Source organism: Triturus cristatus, chromosome 3_2, assembly GCF_964204655.1.
Source record: "Triturus cristatus chromosome 3_2, aTriCri1.1, whole genome shotgun sequence".
Classification (NCBI taxonomy): domain Eukaryota; kingdom Metazoa; phylum Chordata; class Amphibia; order Caudata; family Salamandridae; genus Triturus; species Triturus cristatus.
The window spans coordinates 1,098,178,297-1,098,195,205 of record NC_140584.1 but is presented as its reverse complement, the minus strand read 5'-3'; the positions used below and the strand labels follow the sequence as shown (position 1 = coordinate 1,098,195,205).

General features: G+C 46.6%; 1 protein-coding gene across 2 annotated transcripts in view; it reads right to left on the bottom strand.

Annotated features, from left to right (window-relative positions):
• The window catches only part of LOC146859200 (uncharacterized), a 70,008-nt gene extending 53,346 nt beyond the window's left edge, over positions 1 to 16,662 (bottom strand). The window contains exon 1 of one of the 2 annotated variants that reach the window (XR_014979748.1): positions 13,108 to 13,443. Coding sequence is in view for 1 of the 2 variants with exons in the window: in XM_085646944.1 (XP_085503070.1) it covers positions 16,363 to 16,515 (153 nt within the window). In the remaining variant the exon portion in view is untranslated. Of the gene's footprint in view, positions 1 to 13,107; positions 13,444 to 16,362 lie in introns of those variants that run through there. The other variant, XM_085646944.1, reaches the window with a different exon arrangement.
• Positions 16,663 to 16,909: the final 247 nt, after the last annotated feature.

The window sequence follows — 16,909 nt, the reverse complement described above, 5'->3', positions numbered from 1 at the left end:
ATGGTGCATTTACACACAATGTGGGAAAAGACAAAGAATTGGCCAACGGCAGAGATGCCCTGTCCGAATCTTCCTGGGATTGTATTTAATATGTTCTGCTCTTCCAACCAGTCTTCCATGGCTGTAAAGACTAATTTGCAGTATAGTTTGCAACTAGTGTCAATTATGGTGTTGTATCAGTATGAGTTCAGGTCATTCTAAGATACTTTTTAGTAAAGTGGTATTAAAATATGAACGGGATGTAGCCTAATGGCTGGAGCAATCGGCCTCGAAGCTGGGAAACCAGGTTCGTGTCTTGGCAGGGAAGCTCAACATTCTGTGATTCTGGGCAAATCACTTAATCTCCCCATGCCTACCAAAAATGAATGTGTCCATCTGTAACGTAACTGGTGCTCATGTAAAGCTGTCGCCGTCCAAGTGTCCTCAGAGTCGCACGATGCTGTAAGGGGTCCACCTCCCGATAACCCCTTGGTCTGATAGATATATAACAGACACAGAAGGGTGATCAGGCGAGGGAAGGAAAGGAAGGGGACAGCTGGGAGGGAGATCTGAAAGAGAAAGAACAACATGCAATGGTTACATCAGCCCCTATCTCTCTCTCTATCACCCCGTTCTTTCCTAGCTCCCCCTTTTACCTGTAAAAGAAAGAATGCTCTCGGGGAACAGGAGACTGGAATGACCTGCTCGCAAGGCAACTGGAACCCTACAGACAAGATAATAATCAGCAGAGGTCATTTTATGCATGCACCCTCGTAACTCCCCTCAGCTAAAGGACCTACCATGAACTCAGGATTCTTCTCAGTACAGGGGGGAAGGACGTATGCCAGCAGTCACCTTTCCACCCCTGTATGGAGTACAAACGAACACACATAAAATGCAGCAGGGCAATGAACAGGATACTTCTCCTGGTGGCCCCCACGGGTTCTCAAGACGAACCTCTGTCACAATGTTATACTACCAACCGGCAGATTCCACAATATACCAGAACGATAAGATGCTGTCCTTGAGGAGACTATATAGTACTCTCACAACACAATGCGGGAATATTGCTTTCCGAAAGTTAAAGCCCTCCGACCTATTGTGTGTCAATTGAGAGCAATGACCGGAGTGAACACCGGACCTAGGTGCTTGCGACCCCGCACGCCGCAGTTCGGCTTCCAACGGGGCCACGGAACTTTAAGGCAAGGACAAGCAAAGACAAGCTCCCCTTCGCGAGGAGTACTGAACCAAACCAACACGGAGAATGGCGACCCCGCACGCCTTATGCGGCATCCAACGGGGGCCACTGTACTCGAACCCTGAAAGACAAGACGTACCTCGCCTTGTTACAGCAGAAACAACCAACGAATGTCTGAACGACAGAAGCCAGCAAAGAACCACAGTTTTGGTGCCGAGCACCCCTACCCGAAACGCTGTTCTCCGCTTGCACTTCCGACCTGGATACAAAATAACCGGCACCTGACTGCAGCCGGATGTTTCCTTTTCTTCGCCGGAGCGTCCAGCGTGTTGACGTCACGCGCGTCAACACGCATTGCCTCATGGGAATGGTAGTTCCCGTCATGTCCGCCGACCGCGGTTGGTTCCCGCTCGGACTGGCAGTGCTCTCTGGCGCAACCTGTGAGCCACAACAGTACATCCCTCCCCCGAAGAGCACTGACATAAACAAGCTTTTTTCGGATATTTCTTGTGGAATTGAGCCACCAGTGCAGGAGCGTGGACACTGGAAGCTGGTTCCCAGGAGTTTTCCTCCTCCCCATATCCCTTCCAGGCCAGCAAATACCACAACCTGGAGCGATGTATCTTGGAATCCAGAACCCCTCTCACCTCGTACTCTGCTTCGCTATTTACAATGACTGGAGCAGGGGCCTTATTGGGCTTCACCAGCGCTGGCTTCACTAGGGACACGTGAAAAGCCGGATGAATGCGCAAGGAGGAGGGCAAAGAAAGTTTAACCACTACCGGAGTCACCAATTTCACCACCCGATAGGGACCTATGTACTTGGGGTTGAATACGCTATAGCGTTTGAACCGGATGTTTTTTGTGGATAACCACACATAATCTCCCACTTTATATACAGGTCCCTGCCTTCTGCGTTTGTCGGCGGAAGCTTTGTATCTATGCTTAGCCTCTCGCAGATTGCTTTTTGCCTTCTGTAAAGTGGTTTGAATGCGCTCTATTCTACTCTGCGCTTCTGGAACCTTAGTTGTTTGTATTGGATTAAGGAAGGGCGAAAACCAAGGATGGAAACCATATGTGCAGTAATAAGGTGTGAGTTTGGTGGATGCATGTGATGCGCTGTTATACGCCACTTCAGCTAACCATAGTAAGTCCACCCAATCGTTTTTTGAAGCGCTGGAGTAACACCTTAAGTATTGCTTAAGGGTTTGATTGACCCTTTCGGTCTGTCCATCCGTTTGCGGGTGAAAACTAGTGGAGATGTTGGATTCTATCCCTAACGATGAACACCAGGTCTTCCAGAAGTTTGCTGTGAATTGGCTTCCGCGGTCTGAGACAATCCTCCGGGGCAGACCGTGTAGGCGGACCGCGTTCACTAGTAGTATATGTGCCAACTGTCCTGACGTGGGTATTTTCTCACAGGCTACGAAGTGTGCCATCTTTGTTAAATAGTCCACTATGACCGTGATAACGGTACATCCCTTGTTGCTAGGCATTCCCACGATGAAGTCCACCGAAATGTTTTCCCACGGGAGATTAGGTGTGGGGAGCGGTTGTAGCAAACCTGCTGGTTTGGAATGTGAGGCCTTCATTTGACTGCATACTCTGCACTCCTTCACCCAAGTGCCCACATCCTCCCGTACCGAAGGCCACCAGAATTGCCTCAGGACCCTGTCAAGGGTTTTCTCTCTGCCGTTGTGACCTGCGCAGGGTAGAATATGACACCATTTGAATGCTTGAAGACGTAAGGCCCGAATGGGCAGAAGTATCTGCTTTCCCCGTATCGGTATGTCATGAATCAAGCTCCAGCTGGGATTGCTTCTCAGCCAGGTTTTCCATCGGTTTGTCTGGACGTTCCGGGATACACTTCTCAAGAACGGATCTGTGCACGTCGCCCCTATCACGTGTTCAGGGCTGATGATGGCTCCTTTAGGTGAATTAGGGAGAGCGGCCTGGGAAGCTTGCCGGGATAAAGCGTCTGCTTTTTTGTTTTCCTTTCCAGGCCTATAAGTGACAAGGAAGTTATATCCCGCAAAAAAGAGAGTCCACCTTAGTTGACGGGGGTTAGGTGTCTCGCTGCCGTCATGAACTGTAAGTTCCTGTGGTCGGTATATACCGTAACCACGTGTCTGGCACCCATGAGATGATGCCTCCATTCACTGAAGGCGTCTTTGATGGCAAGTAGTTCTTTTTCGGCGATGTTGTAATTGCACTCCGCGGAATTCAATTTTCGTGACATGTATGCCACTGGATGCAGTTGCCCTGTTTCGACATGCCTCTGAGATAACACCGCTCCCAATGCCGTGTCGGAGGCATCGGCCTCCACGATGAATGGATATTCCGGGTGTGCATGAGCCAACACCGGGGCCGTAGAAAACGCCTCTTTCAGCTCATCGAAACCCTTTTGGGCCCCAGCGGTCCACTGGAACACCGCCTTCTTGCGCAACAGCTGAGTGAGAGGGGTTGCCAAGTCTGAGAAGTGGTGGATAAAGCGACGATAGAAGTTGGCAAACCCCAAGAAACACTGTACATCTCTGAGGTTGTGGGGAGTAGGCCATTGTTTAACTGCCAATACCTTCCTTTCTGACATTTCCTGCCCCCAGGGCGTGAGGTTCACCCCTAGAAACTCCACAGACGTCACCCCAAACTCGCACTTACTGATCTTGCAAAATAAGTGGTGTTTTCGTAGAGTTTGAAGGATGGTTTTTACATGTTGCGTATGCTCCCTGGTGTCCTGGGAGTAGATTAAAATGTCATCGATGTACACTATGACAAAGTGGTCCAGGTATTCGCGGAGCACATCGTTTAGGAAGAATTGAAAGGCCGCGGGGGCATTGCATAGCCCGAAGGGCATAACTAAGTACTCATAGAGTCCGAATCTGGTTTTAAACGCAGTCTTCCATTCGTCCCCTCTCCTCATTCGGACTAAATGGTAAGCCCCCTTCAGATCTAATCGCGTGTAGATCGCTGCCTCTTTTACCTGCTCCAACAGAACGTTGATTAGTGGTAGCGGATACCGGTTCTTCACGGTAATGGCATTTAACGCCCTGTAGTCCACGCACGCGCGAAGTTCGCCATTGGCTTTAGGAATGAAGAAGAGAGGCGACGCTGCTGGGGATTTTGACACTCTTATAAACCCCAGGCCCAAATACTTATCCAAATACTCCCTGAGGTACTTATGTTCTGGCTCCGTTAGGGCATACACCCGTCCCGCGGGAACGACCGCCCCAGGTATCAGGTCTATTTGGCAATCGTACGCCCTGTGGGGCGGCAGTACTTCGGCGTTGTCCTCGTTGAAAACATCGTTGTATTCTTGATAGACCTCGGGTAATGTTACTGCTTGTTCGACTGCGGTCGCCACCTGGTAACAAGTTGCCAATGACATGGCAGGGTTTCTTGCGGGAACGTTGCAGTTCGCTAGACAGTAGTCGGATGTAAACTGCAGGGTTTTTTCGAGCCAATTTATGAGAGGGTTGTGGAGGCATAACCAAGGCAACCCTAGTATCACTCCGTAATGGGGTGCTGGAATAACGTTAAAGGAAATCAACTCCTGGTGCTCCGTCCCCTGTTTTACCGATAAAGGTCCTGTATGGTATCTCACCGGTCCTGAATCCAACATTTTTCCATCAACCGCAAACACCATCTCCGGCATGCTTTTCTCCTGTAACGTTATTCCGAGCCGTACCACCTGATCTTGGTCCATAAAACACCCCGTGGCCCCAGAATCCAATAACGCCCGTACTGGCAACCACCTGTCTTGCACCAAGATGTGCACGTCCACATAAAAATGGCTTCTTTCCTTGGTCTTCAAGTCTTCCAACGAAGGGATGTTCAGTGCGCTCAAAGGATTCCCTTCATCCTCCTTTAAGCTGGAGCGTTTCCCGCCTCCGAGAGGGTGGTTCTTGTAACTGCAGCTTTCTGATCCGGTCGTGGAGTTTTGGGCCGCAGACTGCATTCGCGAATGAAATGCCCCTTCCGTCCGCAATACAAGCATAGTCCTTTCTTCCGCCTATACTCTCGTTCTTCGGAGGTGAGCGGGGAACGGACGGCTCCAATTTCCATAGGCTCGGTTTTTGAGGAACCAGGGTGGTTTGCTGCCCTAGTAGGTTCCACAGTAGGCACCGGTCTCTCCCGCCGTCTGTGGTCCCCTTTTCTCATGCTTAGGCGATGATCCAACCTTAACACCAAACTGATGAGTGCGTCACAGGTGACCGGTTGCGGGTCGATTTGCGCCACCACATCCTTCAGGTCTTCGCTTAGCCCTTGATGGAAAAGAGCCGCTTGCTTCTCTTATGGCCACTCGGTTTCAGTGATCAGTCTCCTAAAATCGTTAATATAGGAGATAACATCCCTATTGCCTTGTCGCAATTCTAGCAGATCTCTGTCGGCCGAGAGCGTGGCGGCTCGGCGGTTGAATGTTTTCTCGAATTCTTCCAGAAATGCATCCCAATCATATAGGAGCTGATCGTCTCTTCTCACCAGCGGGACTGCCCATTGAGCTGCGTCCCCAGATAAATACGAGAGAAGAAAGGCTACCTTTGAATGGTTTGTGTTAAACGCCCTAGCCCTACAGGTAAAATGTAACATTACTTGCGTGAGAAAGACTTGCAACTTCCCGCCTTCCCCGCTGAACCTTTCAGGAGTAGCTAATTGAACTGGCGTGGGAATCTCCACAACAACGGGAGCCGTAGGGGTGGCGCGGGGTAAGCCTGCATCAAAGGGATTGCGTTCCATGCGATCTACCTGCGCCTGTAGTGTTGCTGTTTCTGTTCTAGAGGCAGCTACCTCAGCCTGCAACAAGGCCAACGCAGCTATAACATCCTCAAAGGTGGCCATCCCACCGTGCAACTGGGAGGACAGTTATCCGTGGGCCGGTTATTTTGTCGCCGTCCAAGTGTCCTCAGAGTCGCACGATGCTGTAAGGGGTCCACCTCCCGATAACCCCTTGGTCTGATAGATATATAACAGACACAGAAGGGTGATCAGGCGAGGGAAGGAAAGGAAGGGGACAGCTGGGAGGGAGATCTGAAAGAGAAAGAACAACATGCAATGGTTACATCAGCCCCTATCTCTCTCTCTATCACCCCGTTCTTTCCTAGCTCCCCCTTTTACCTGTAAAAGAAAGAATGCTCTCGGGGAACAGGAGACTGGAATGACCTGTTCGCAAGGCAACTGGAACCCTACAGACAAGATAATAATCAGCAGAGGTCGTTTTATGCATGCACCCTCGTAACTCCCCTCAGCTAAAGGACCTACCATGAACTCAGGATTCTTCTCAGTACAGGGGGGAAGGACGTATGCCAGCAGTCACCTTTCCACCCCTGTATGGAGTACAAACGAACACACATAAAATGCAGCAGGGCAATGAACAGGATACTTCTCCTGGTCGCCCCCACGGGTTCTCAAGACGAACCTCTGTCACAATGTTATACTACCAACCGGCAGATTCCACAATATACCAGAACGATAAGATGCTGTCCTTGAGGAGACTATATAGTACTCTCACAACACAATGCGGGAATATTGCTTTCCGAAAGTTAAAGCCCTCCGCCCTATTGTGTGTCAATTGAGAGCAATGACCGGAGTGAACACCGGACCTAGGTGCTTGCGACCCCGCACGCCGCAGTTCGGCTTCCAACGGGGCCACGGAACTTTAGGGCAAGGACAAACAAAAACAACCTCCCCTTCGCGAGGAGTACTGAACCAAACCAACACGGAGAATGGCGACCCCGCACGCCTTATGCGGCATCCAACGGGGGCCACTGTACTCGAACCCTGAAAGACAAGACGTACCTCGCCTTGTTACAGCAGAAACAACCAACGAATGTCTGAACGACAGAAGCCAGCAAAGAACCACAGTTTTGGTGCCGAGCACCCCTACCCGAAACGCTGTTCTCCGCTTGCACTTCCGACCTGGATACAAAATAACCGGCACCTGACTGCAGCCGGATGTTTCCTTTTCTTCGCCGGAGCGTCCAGCGTGTTGACGTCACGCGCGTCAACACGCATTGCCTCATGGGAATGGTAGTTCCCGTCATGTCCGCCGACCGCGGTTGGTTCCCGCTCGGACTGGCAGTGCTCTCTGGCGCAACCTGTGAGCCACAACAAAAGCGCACTGATAAATTCGGATTGAGTTCGCCTTATATAAAAGTCTAAAAAAATAATACTGTCGAACCATAAGAGGTGGCATTTCTGACTTGCTGAAATCTCTTTGAAAAATGGTGCCTGTCTCAATGCCTATTAGCAGATAGGTCTTCAAAGTCTTCTGGTGGTACCATGTTTAGAGCCAGATCCTTGCCCTTTGTTAGCCTGTGGATTGGCTGTTTCACGTTTGTGTTTGGCAAAGAGTTTCTTGTACTTCCATGTGTCATCCAAACCTTCTTCTCCGGCCAGAGGCATCACTCAGAATTTACAGATTGTGAAGTTGCCTTCAAAAAAATGACCACACACAAGAAAGTTTTGGTGTTTTTCTTTAAGCATGAAGTTTAATCTCCAAGACGCCCCATCCACAGCCTGTCATTGTCACTCGTAGAAGCTCTTGCCCAGTTACATCAAAACATTCCAAATGCTATGTTACTGGTCAAGAGATCACAAGACACCACACATCTTCCCCCAAACACATCTAGAATAGCATTAAAATAAATTAGACGAACAATTACATAAAACTCATTCAAAAATAAAACCTTTTAAATAATAACTAAAAAAAATGATTGGAATATAAGGAAAGCAAACCAGACTACAAGATTTCTAAATAAATAACATAATCATACAACATCCATAAGATATTTTGGTGACCTTTAGTTCCTGGAAGATCTTCGTACGCACACATTAATGTTTTGTCCATCATCAGAGAGTGCTGCACTTTTGCTGCGATTATTCTCTCTTAATATCGCATGTTTCTTAGGTAATCAAACTACTCTATTTGAGTTCCACATTTTCCCTTCTTCTGTTTTGACAACACTTCTTTTAAAAGAGCAGAAAACTGAAAATGGCATTGGTCCTGATGGAGTACCCACTATAACTCAATCACTCACGCCCATCTTTGTTTCACACACCCTTTTCCTCTCTTAAAAAGCAATTTTTTTCCTCATTTCCCTTTTCTCATGAAATCCTATCTTCCAAGATTCATCAAATCGATCACTCCATCCCTTTCTCCAACTCATCCAAGAGGGAACCAACTCACTGTTAGGAAACATACTTACAAACAGCTCCAAAGGAGACATCCTTGTAGACTGATGCAGAAACAACCAATAAGAGATGTCATATATATGAGAAAGGGGTGGGGGCACACTGCTTCACCTCCCAGCTCAGTTCGCCCCTTAGCATTATGGTAAATGCAGTTCATGGTACATGCTTACTTGAACATTTACTGGAGTATTCCACCAAAGTTGGTGCAGGTTAGTGCTGTAAATCTCTAGATATGTGTTTCTGGATATCATCTGTCATCAGTAGAGATAAAAACACATTTTATCTGGGGTTGCTGAGCCGGCTGCCATAATCCTTTCAGGTCTCAGTACCTCTCACAGGCGCACAGGTGCATCTCCACAAGCTCGTCAGCTCAATGGCTCAAGGGAGCTTTTTCAAACAGAATGGGGTGGGAGCACACTGCTTCACCTCCCAGTTCAGTTCGCACCTTAGCATTATGGTAAATGCAGTTCATGGTACATGCTTACTCGCGAGAGAATCCAATAAAAGACAAAACAGGGAACAAAAGCTGCAGCATATGCTTACCAAATGCACAACATTAATAGCAGAACATAATATACTCTTGCCATAGGATGGAAAAGAAAACATGCTTGAACATCATATTGTTTACTAATGAAAGACCCTCTCAAAGAAAACAATGAACATTAAATGGTACAAAAGTACAAAGAATACAGCCCTGCCAAATACTACGCATCAAGCGTTAAACTAACACATTTTAATGTGGTGGTCTGCATCATGATAGCGCCTCCTCAGCTGTCCAGAGCGCTCTTACCACTGTGTGACTTAGCAAGCTGGTGGCAGCGCATTGTACGCACTGCTTCTGGCTGGCTCAGCTGAGCTTGCACGGGTGTAGGCTACTATGTAACATATTCACCCGACACAGCAGCATGGCATCAGCACTGACGTCACGTTAGCCAGTTCGATATTCCCCATTAACACAACACAGGTAGACTCATGTGTCACACAGAGACGTTTGTACGGCGGTACAACACAGGTAAATGTATTGTATGCCTTTGCCACGCATTTGTTAGCACACATGTTTTTACTGCGAATATGCATTTACAACGCATGCCAATACCACGCATTGTTTTTAGATTTTAAAAATAATTTATTTGTGGGGGTAGACCCCCCACTCCCCAACTTACCTTAAATGCGTGGTATTGGCATGCGTTGTAATTGCATATTTGCGGTAAAAATATGCATGCTAAAAACAGCGTGGTAAAGGCACAACGAGGTAAAAATCTCGTTGTAAAGGCTGTTTCCCACAGAGACACACCTATAGGCGAGCTTACGCAAGCGAGCGGGGGCACTATACATAAATCCATATCACTGAACGCAACACAAGTAGAAGAATGTCACCAGTAAATTGAACTCAAACGTTATGCTCTGCCTAAGACTCCATAGGAGCAAAAAGCGTTCAATAAATCTGCAGGAATACTTAATAACATTGAACTTGAGCACTACACAAGGCCGTAAAGCAGTTATGCTTTGGAGCATGACGTCATTGCTTCAAACGAATTGCTTGTATCAGCTTTGTTTTCTAAAATTGATTTTAATCTGTAAAATCATGCCAACAGGGGGCGCAGCCTGCCTTCGAGTAGCAGTTCCTGGGACGTGCCCGGGCGCAGGGCCGTAGGAGACACTAAAATTCTGGAGGGGACAGGGACAACCTTGTGGACTTTCCAGTGACCAAATCACCAGTTGTGTGAGATGGTAAACCTGTTAAACTAATAGAATCGCATAGTTTTGACATGAAATATTGAGAAAGGCAGGCATGTAGTCACGGTTTGCAAGTATGTTTTATTGTTATTTACATTCACATAGTAATTAGACCAAATGTGAAATAAATGCAGATGTATCTTGCGTCTTCATGCACCAAGCAAACAAAGGTCGCACTTAAGTCAAACTTAAGACAAAATCCTAACTTTACTACTACTAAATGCCTTCTGTGAATACCAAAAGTAGTAGGACAGACTTAAGACAGACTTAAGACAGACTTCCATTGCTTATACCCTTACAAAACGTAAGGAGAATGGTTTAACATCCCTGAACACAGAGTACACAAATTAATACCCTAAAATAATAAAAAAAGTTGAAAAGGATTACATTAAACGTTTTCCACCCCACCCATCAACCAAGTTTTGCAGACCCTCTAGGAATGGTGCACTTCCCCAACCTAGGAAAACAATGTTATTCAAAGAAAGAAGATAAAAAGAAAGTAGCACTTCACAGTGAGTGTGAATAACACCAATCTGACCTGTCAGCGACCACTCTGTATTGCTTTATTTAGTTATTTATTATTCTTATTTTTATCCTTTTTTTGCTCTTGGTCCGGAGGTTGCACTTTGTAATCGGAAAAGGTCAGAAAATTAGGGCATTTCCAGCCAAAGTGCTTCTTTCTTTTTTTGGATCCATTTCACAGTGGAACAAATGAAGGAAAGGAGAGGCAGGAGAGGGTAAGAGTTGTCAATTGAAATCACACAAGTGAGGAGGAGCGAGAAGAGACAGAAAGAGAGGGAGGAATAAAGAGAGAGAGAGAGAGAGAGGAGGAGGGCATCTGCAAGCTGCAGAGCAAGAGAAGTGGACACTGTCCTTGCCTTCACTGGGCAGGAAGGGAAAGAGACAGTCTTTTTTCCTTCTCTGCCCGTCTCAGAGCGGCGGAGCCTCATCTATAGGCATTGGCTATTTCTGTGGAGGGGGGCAGCATAACAAAGGGCAGAGGGTGGGTGGCGTCTGTGACTGGAGGCAGGTCACAGGTCAAGTGTGGGCCATTATAGGTAGGGCTTTCGCCTGCTAATGGCCCTGCTAGTTTCAGAAGGGAGAGGCGAAATGATGTTGTCTTCTCGTCCTCCCACCCTTGTCCCCCGTGTCGCCCCCCACTCCAAAATCTGTGGGGGATATATCCCCCCGCATCCCCTACACTTCCTACGCCCATGCCCGGGCGCCTTGCGTAACTGCCAGACCTCTATCATTTAGTTTGGCAGGAAGTTGTTTTAAAGTTGACAGAGACGATCAAGAAAGTTGTGATTGGTAGAATGCAATGGAGAGCACACAACTGTTGGTGCGTGTTATGCTGGTGGAACCTTTCGGTCCTTGTTTTCCAGTGGTGCCACCAAATAACAATGACCCTGATTTCCTTAAACAAATAATTGACAATCACAACAAATACCGTACACAAGTCACTACAACAGCGGCCAATATGCTCTACGTGGTGAGCAATCCTCAGTGATCGCTTAGCTTGACATTCATTCAGGTTTGTTCTGTGTGCTTTTTTAAAACCCATTCAGTACACAACAGGAACTACCTACCACAACGTGTTAGGTTTTCTCAGCCTGTATTTCATGCCATTTGTAAGGTCTGGCGTTGGCCAAGAGCTTTGGTTATAAAAATAATTATCTGTACAATAGGCTTATTTAAAGGGACTCTTGGCCAACTTTCTTCATCAATTGGACTATTAGTGTAATTCACATTTTGCTTCTACCCACTGCAGCATTCAGTATGGGGAGGGGGAACATATCTGTCAGGTTTTCACTTCTCCTATGTGTGACATTTACAGGTTTTTAGTGTGCTTATGAGTGACTTTTCACTCCCTTATGTGTGCACTTTAAGCGACATTTTAAAAAGTGAGGTCAAGAAAGCAGTAGTTTACATTAAAGAAGGTAATATATGCAAGGGGCCATTTTTTGCATAATATGATAAACTTGAATCGCATTAAAACAGATGCCATGCTCATGACATTTTGCAAACATTAACTATCACTATCCTTATTGGGTGTAGGGCTCTTGGCGCCTATGCTACCTAAATGTTTTTTCCACTATGTATCATGTATAATTTTAATGCCTCGTTGTGTTTGTATTTCAAGCGCCTTAGGTGTCTCATACTTGCAGAAGTGAGCCACGGAAGTAAAGCGGCCTTTTTAGGTCGAGTGTCAGTGCACATGCGCTGTCTGCAAGACCTCTTGTAAACACTAAACTGACTGTAATCGTGCCTCCTGCTTACCATAGGATGATTTCAGTGTTGGCCTTCTTTGCAGCCTTCTAATCGGTTGCCAACCCGATACCTCACTTCGGGTTTGTTGCTCGGGAGCAGCGCTCAAGTACAGATTGGTTTCTTTTCATTAGTGACCGTCTGCTTTTTTCAGGTACTTATTGTCAGTGTTGGCCATTTTTCTTCTGTTTGGTTGTTAGGTCTCCTCTGCTTTTCCCCTTGCTCAGTGTGGTCCCTTTCGTGCTCACGCACATACTGAGAAAGAAATCTGAGCTAAGCAATATCGCCACTTTGTATTTAGTGTCAGACGTGTGGGCGCTGTGCATGGAGGCTCCCTCTGTGCTGCTATGTCTTGAGGCTTGAACCGGGAGACAATACGTGCGTATTTTGCACGCATGATCATTCTTATATTATACCTTTTCACATTTTAAATACCCTTTAATACAGCTGTATTGCGGCTGTGCTGAATGTTATGAATTTGGCTCCACTTCACTGCTCCACTGAGTCAGGGACGCACAGACGCTGGGGAACCCCCAGTTTAGAGCGGGCTGCCATTTTGGGGGCATTGTAAGTCAGCGGGCTAGTTCTTCTCCCCTGACACTACATATGGACGCGCTGACGCAACCGCGCTGCGCTGCTATTCCTTGAGGCTTGAGTCAGGAGACAATATTTGCGTATTTTGCACACGCGATCGTCTTATAATATACATTTGCACATTTTAACTGTTTTTTAAATACCTTTTAACATGGCTGTATTGCTGCTGTACTGAATGTTGTGAAATTGACTCCGCTCCACTGAGTCAGGGACGCACAGACGCTGGTGGACCCCGCAACTTAAAGCGGGGCCACCATTTTCGGGGCATTGTAGGTCAGCGGACTAGTTCTTTTAATCTGACACTACATATGGACGCACTGACGCGACCACACAGCGGATGTGCGCAGCGGGTGCCCCGAAGGTGCGCCGAAGGCAAGCCCGTCCGTGCTCAGCCTGCGCTCAGCGGCAGCACCCCTGCCAGTGCTTAATTTGTAAAATATGAAGTCCAGGTGCTCAACATTTTTCCGGAGGCCACACCCACTTCCTCCCTGGCTCCACCACTTCCTCTACCTAATTACTCTATTGGCTCCGCCCACATTCTCAAGTGGCACTGCTGAAAGTCAGATGTATTACCCGATCTGAATTTCAGCAAGGTAGCCTTCACGCAAGTAAGGATTTGATAGGAGGTCCCCCTGCCCTGTGAACATTTTGAAAAAGATTAAATAAATAGTGCATTTAAAGCACAATTTGGGAATAAATGAGCTAAAACGACTAATGCATTTAAAAGGGACATGTGAAAAATGTGACCCACTAGAAGGCGCTCCAGGGCCATAAATAACATTGGGAGTGCAAGACGCGTGTCTCACTGCTCCAGACACCCTAACTTGTGGGCCAGTATCACTTGTGCATGGCATCCTATAACATCGAACACAACAAACTCACAACAACCCACACACACATACAAACATGCACAATGCTTGGAATGTTGTGTTCAGGACTTCAGATTCATCGTGAGCAGCAGAACTTCACATGACTGAGCTTCTAAGTGTGTATTCACACCTCACAGGTACAGGCCTACCACTGTAATTCATCAATCATGGTACACAGCCATTTCCGCGTTCGAAGCATGAAACCAGTAAACTCACGATAGGGATAGGATGCTTGGTGCACCCCTCCCGGTTCAGGACTGAGTCCAGAACCTATTATCATCAAAAGATTGTTCCTCAGACAATTTATACACATGAGATTAGTGTGTGTCATGACAAAAGTCAGAAACCTAGGATCACAGGAATGCAGGTCGGGCATGCAGAGCTGGCAGGGCACACGGGCAGTCATGCAAATGACACTTTTGTCCCAACAATGCCATTTTTTAAAAACTTAATTAGTGTATTTGATTCATATATCTTTTTCACTGGGTTGAATTGTGTGTGCTTTAAAAGTAGTCAATCAAAAACAGTACGAAAATACTGTCAAGTTAACACCTATTTGCCCTGTGAAAAGCAGTTTAAAATCCTACATTTTGCCACAAAGATCCATGAATATACGAAGGTCAGAGGTACACAGCCTGCTTAAGCTGCACAGGAGCTAGTGGAAGAGATGCAGCTGACCCTGTCTTTTCTAGAACTCCAAACGAAAACAGTGCTACAGATAACAGTTGTTTTTATCCCTGAATTCACTGCATCTTCTCACCAGCGCAGGCTTCTCAAGCCCCGTATTGCATGGCGTTTTCATTTTCTAAAAAATGAAATCCACTGGAAGGGGAGCCTGTGAAAAGGTGCTCCCTTCCTCTGTTTGCAGAGCTCAGCCTCTCCTGTGTGAACGTTGACCTTGTCATCTGTATATTCATCTTTCTGTTTCTAACAGTTTAATATACTTATACAGGGTTTAAGCAAGCCCCCACCCAATTCATCCATTTCCTATTGTGTCATGATTCACATGTTTGCCTACTCGGTGCTCATAGCTGCCAAGGTTTCAGATTGCTATGTCTGACATGTTCATAATTTTAGTGTAATTATGAGTGACATTCCAACGACTGACAGTTTCTCGCGATCAAAAATTAAGCAATGAAGACAGAGAAAACAATTATCAGAAATTACACCCATTTGAGCAACGAGAAACTCTAAGGGCCCGTGACAGACATTCAATCATGACGCCCAGTGAAAATACCCGACTATCACAATTTCAGGGATAGTAGCATAGTTATGCTGGCAAAAATGCACAGGTTAATAAACAGTCACAAAGAGGAGCTTATATACAACAAGAAGGAATTATATACTTTTATAGTATGAGAATCAGTGCCATAATGATAATCATAGTCGTATACAATATGCACACTTGTATAAAAGGTCAATTTGTATGCCGGCGTTTGTGTGGAATGTTGAATGGAAGCTATTATACAAAAGATCTATGGCCTGTCGCCCTAAATGCTTTACAATTAATCACCTCTACTCATCCACTGTGCCTATGTTTACTTACATACACACTGAAACTCGAAGGTTTTGTGCCCTTTAAAGAGTTTTTACCTAGGTTCATGAAAGGTTTTATTCCTACGCTAGTTTCCATCGCTTTATAAAGTATCACAAATATTGCACTACAGTAGTGTCAACTCAATTAATAGATTTAACCCACAAAAGTATTTTTTGCGCCACACAAGTGATACGTGTGAAAATACACAAGAACGAACACACAGCTCATACATTCAGCTTAGCAGCTCGCAGGAGGCTGCGGTTGCTCTATAATAGAGAGAAGGTGATTGGAGAAAATGCCGCCCGCATGACTAAAGCTGGGAGAAGTGACTGATTTACATGCCCTCACATGAAGTCGACATTTTTGGTCCCGCATGTAGTGCAAATGCAACTTGTAACATATTAAAGATCGTGTGCGCCATCGATTAATGCTTTGTTTTTCTCTTGAGTGCCAGACTCGGACTGACCTATGACCAGAAGGACATTGGGGCGCATGCTATTTGCCAGATTCGTTACTACACAAAAAGCGCAAGTGGTGCAAATGGATGTTGACTTTGCACTGATGTAAAGTTAGCACAATACATTCCTCGTTAACCTCAAAAAGAACCCTCCTGTCAGTTAAATGCCAACCTTTAGTGTAATAGTGACATTATTCATTGTTCCTTCAGCCAGGCGTTTGTTGGGGGGAAATGAAATTATATACACTGTGGGAACCAAGGAACACTAGCCTCGTTCTCATCTTTACACTCGCGCCTCATCTCCCCTCGACTGATACTTGAGTTTGTCATATAACTCTTTCCTATAATTTATTAGAGCTGTGGGGAATGCTGGGGAGACTCCTTTTATAAAGGTAATATGGATTGAAGGGCCAGACTGGAGCTTAGGATGCGTGTGGAACGGTAAGAGCTGCTGTCAGCATGCGAATGCAATATTAAGTTAAAAATATTAAGTTAAACGTGCAATTTAAACGGAACTGTCCCCTGCATTGATTACCTCAAGGGGGCTGCACTGGCCCAGTCTTCGCTGCATAGTTAGATGTTGCGTGGGCTTGGCAGCCACTGCGTCACCCCTCTTAGTCATATCAGTCTTCCGACGGCGACCTGGAGTAAAGAGGGCTGAGCACATGTGCTCCCGATCGTCGCGCATCGCGCTGGTTACTCAGATCAGATTTCAGGGCCAAAGGGATTCCAGTGCAGCCTTGGAGCACCGGCCCTGTCTGCTTTGTCCTGTCTGGCGGGCACACAGTTATTGTGCTCATCAAACATAGCTGAAAGGGCGGAAGTAATGGCAGACTGCCGAGCAATGCATGCGGCGCCTTCCCCGGCACCAGTGGCATGATTGCTCGGGCCTCTGACTCAGTTCAGCCCGTCACTGCGTCACCACGTGTGAGAAAAAAAGCAGAGTGAGCATGAGCATCGGGTTGTTGTTCATTACATAATAAACTTACTGCGGTCTTCGCCCGGTGACTGGTGAGCCTGTCTTTATTAAGAGGCCTGCTGCTGCGCAGCTGAATAAAAGGGCCCACCTTGATGTCATACTA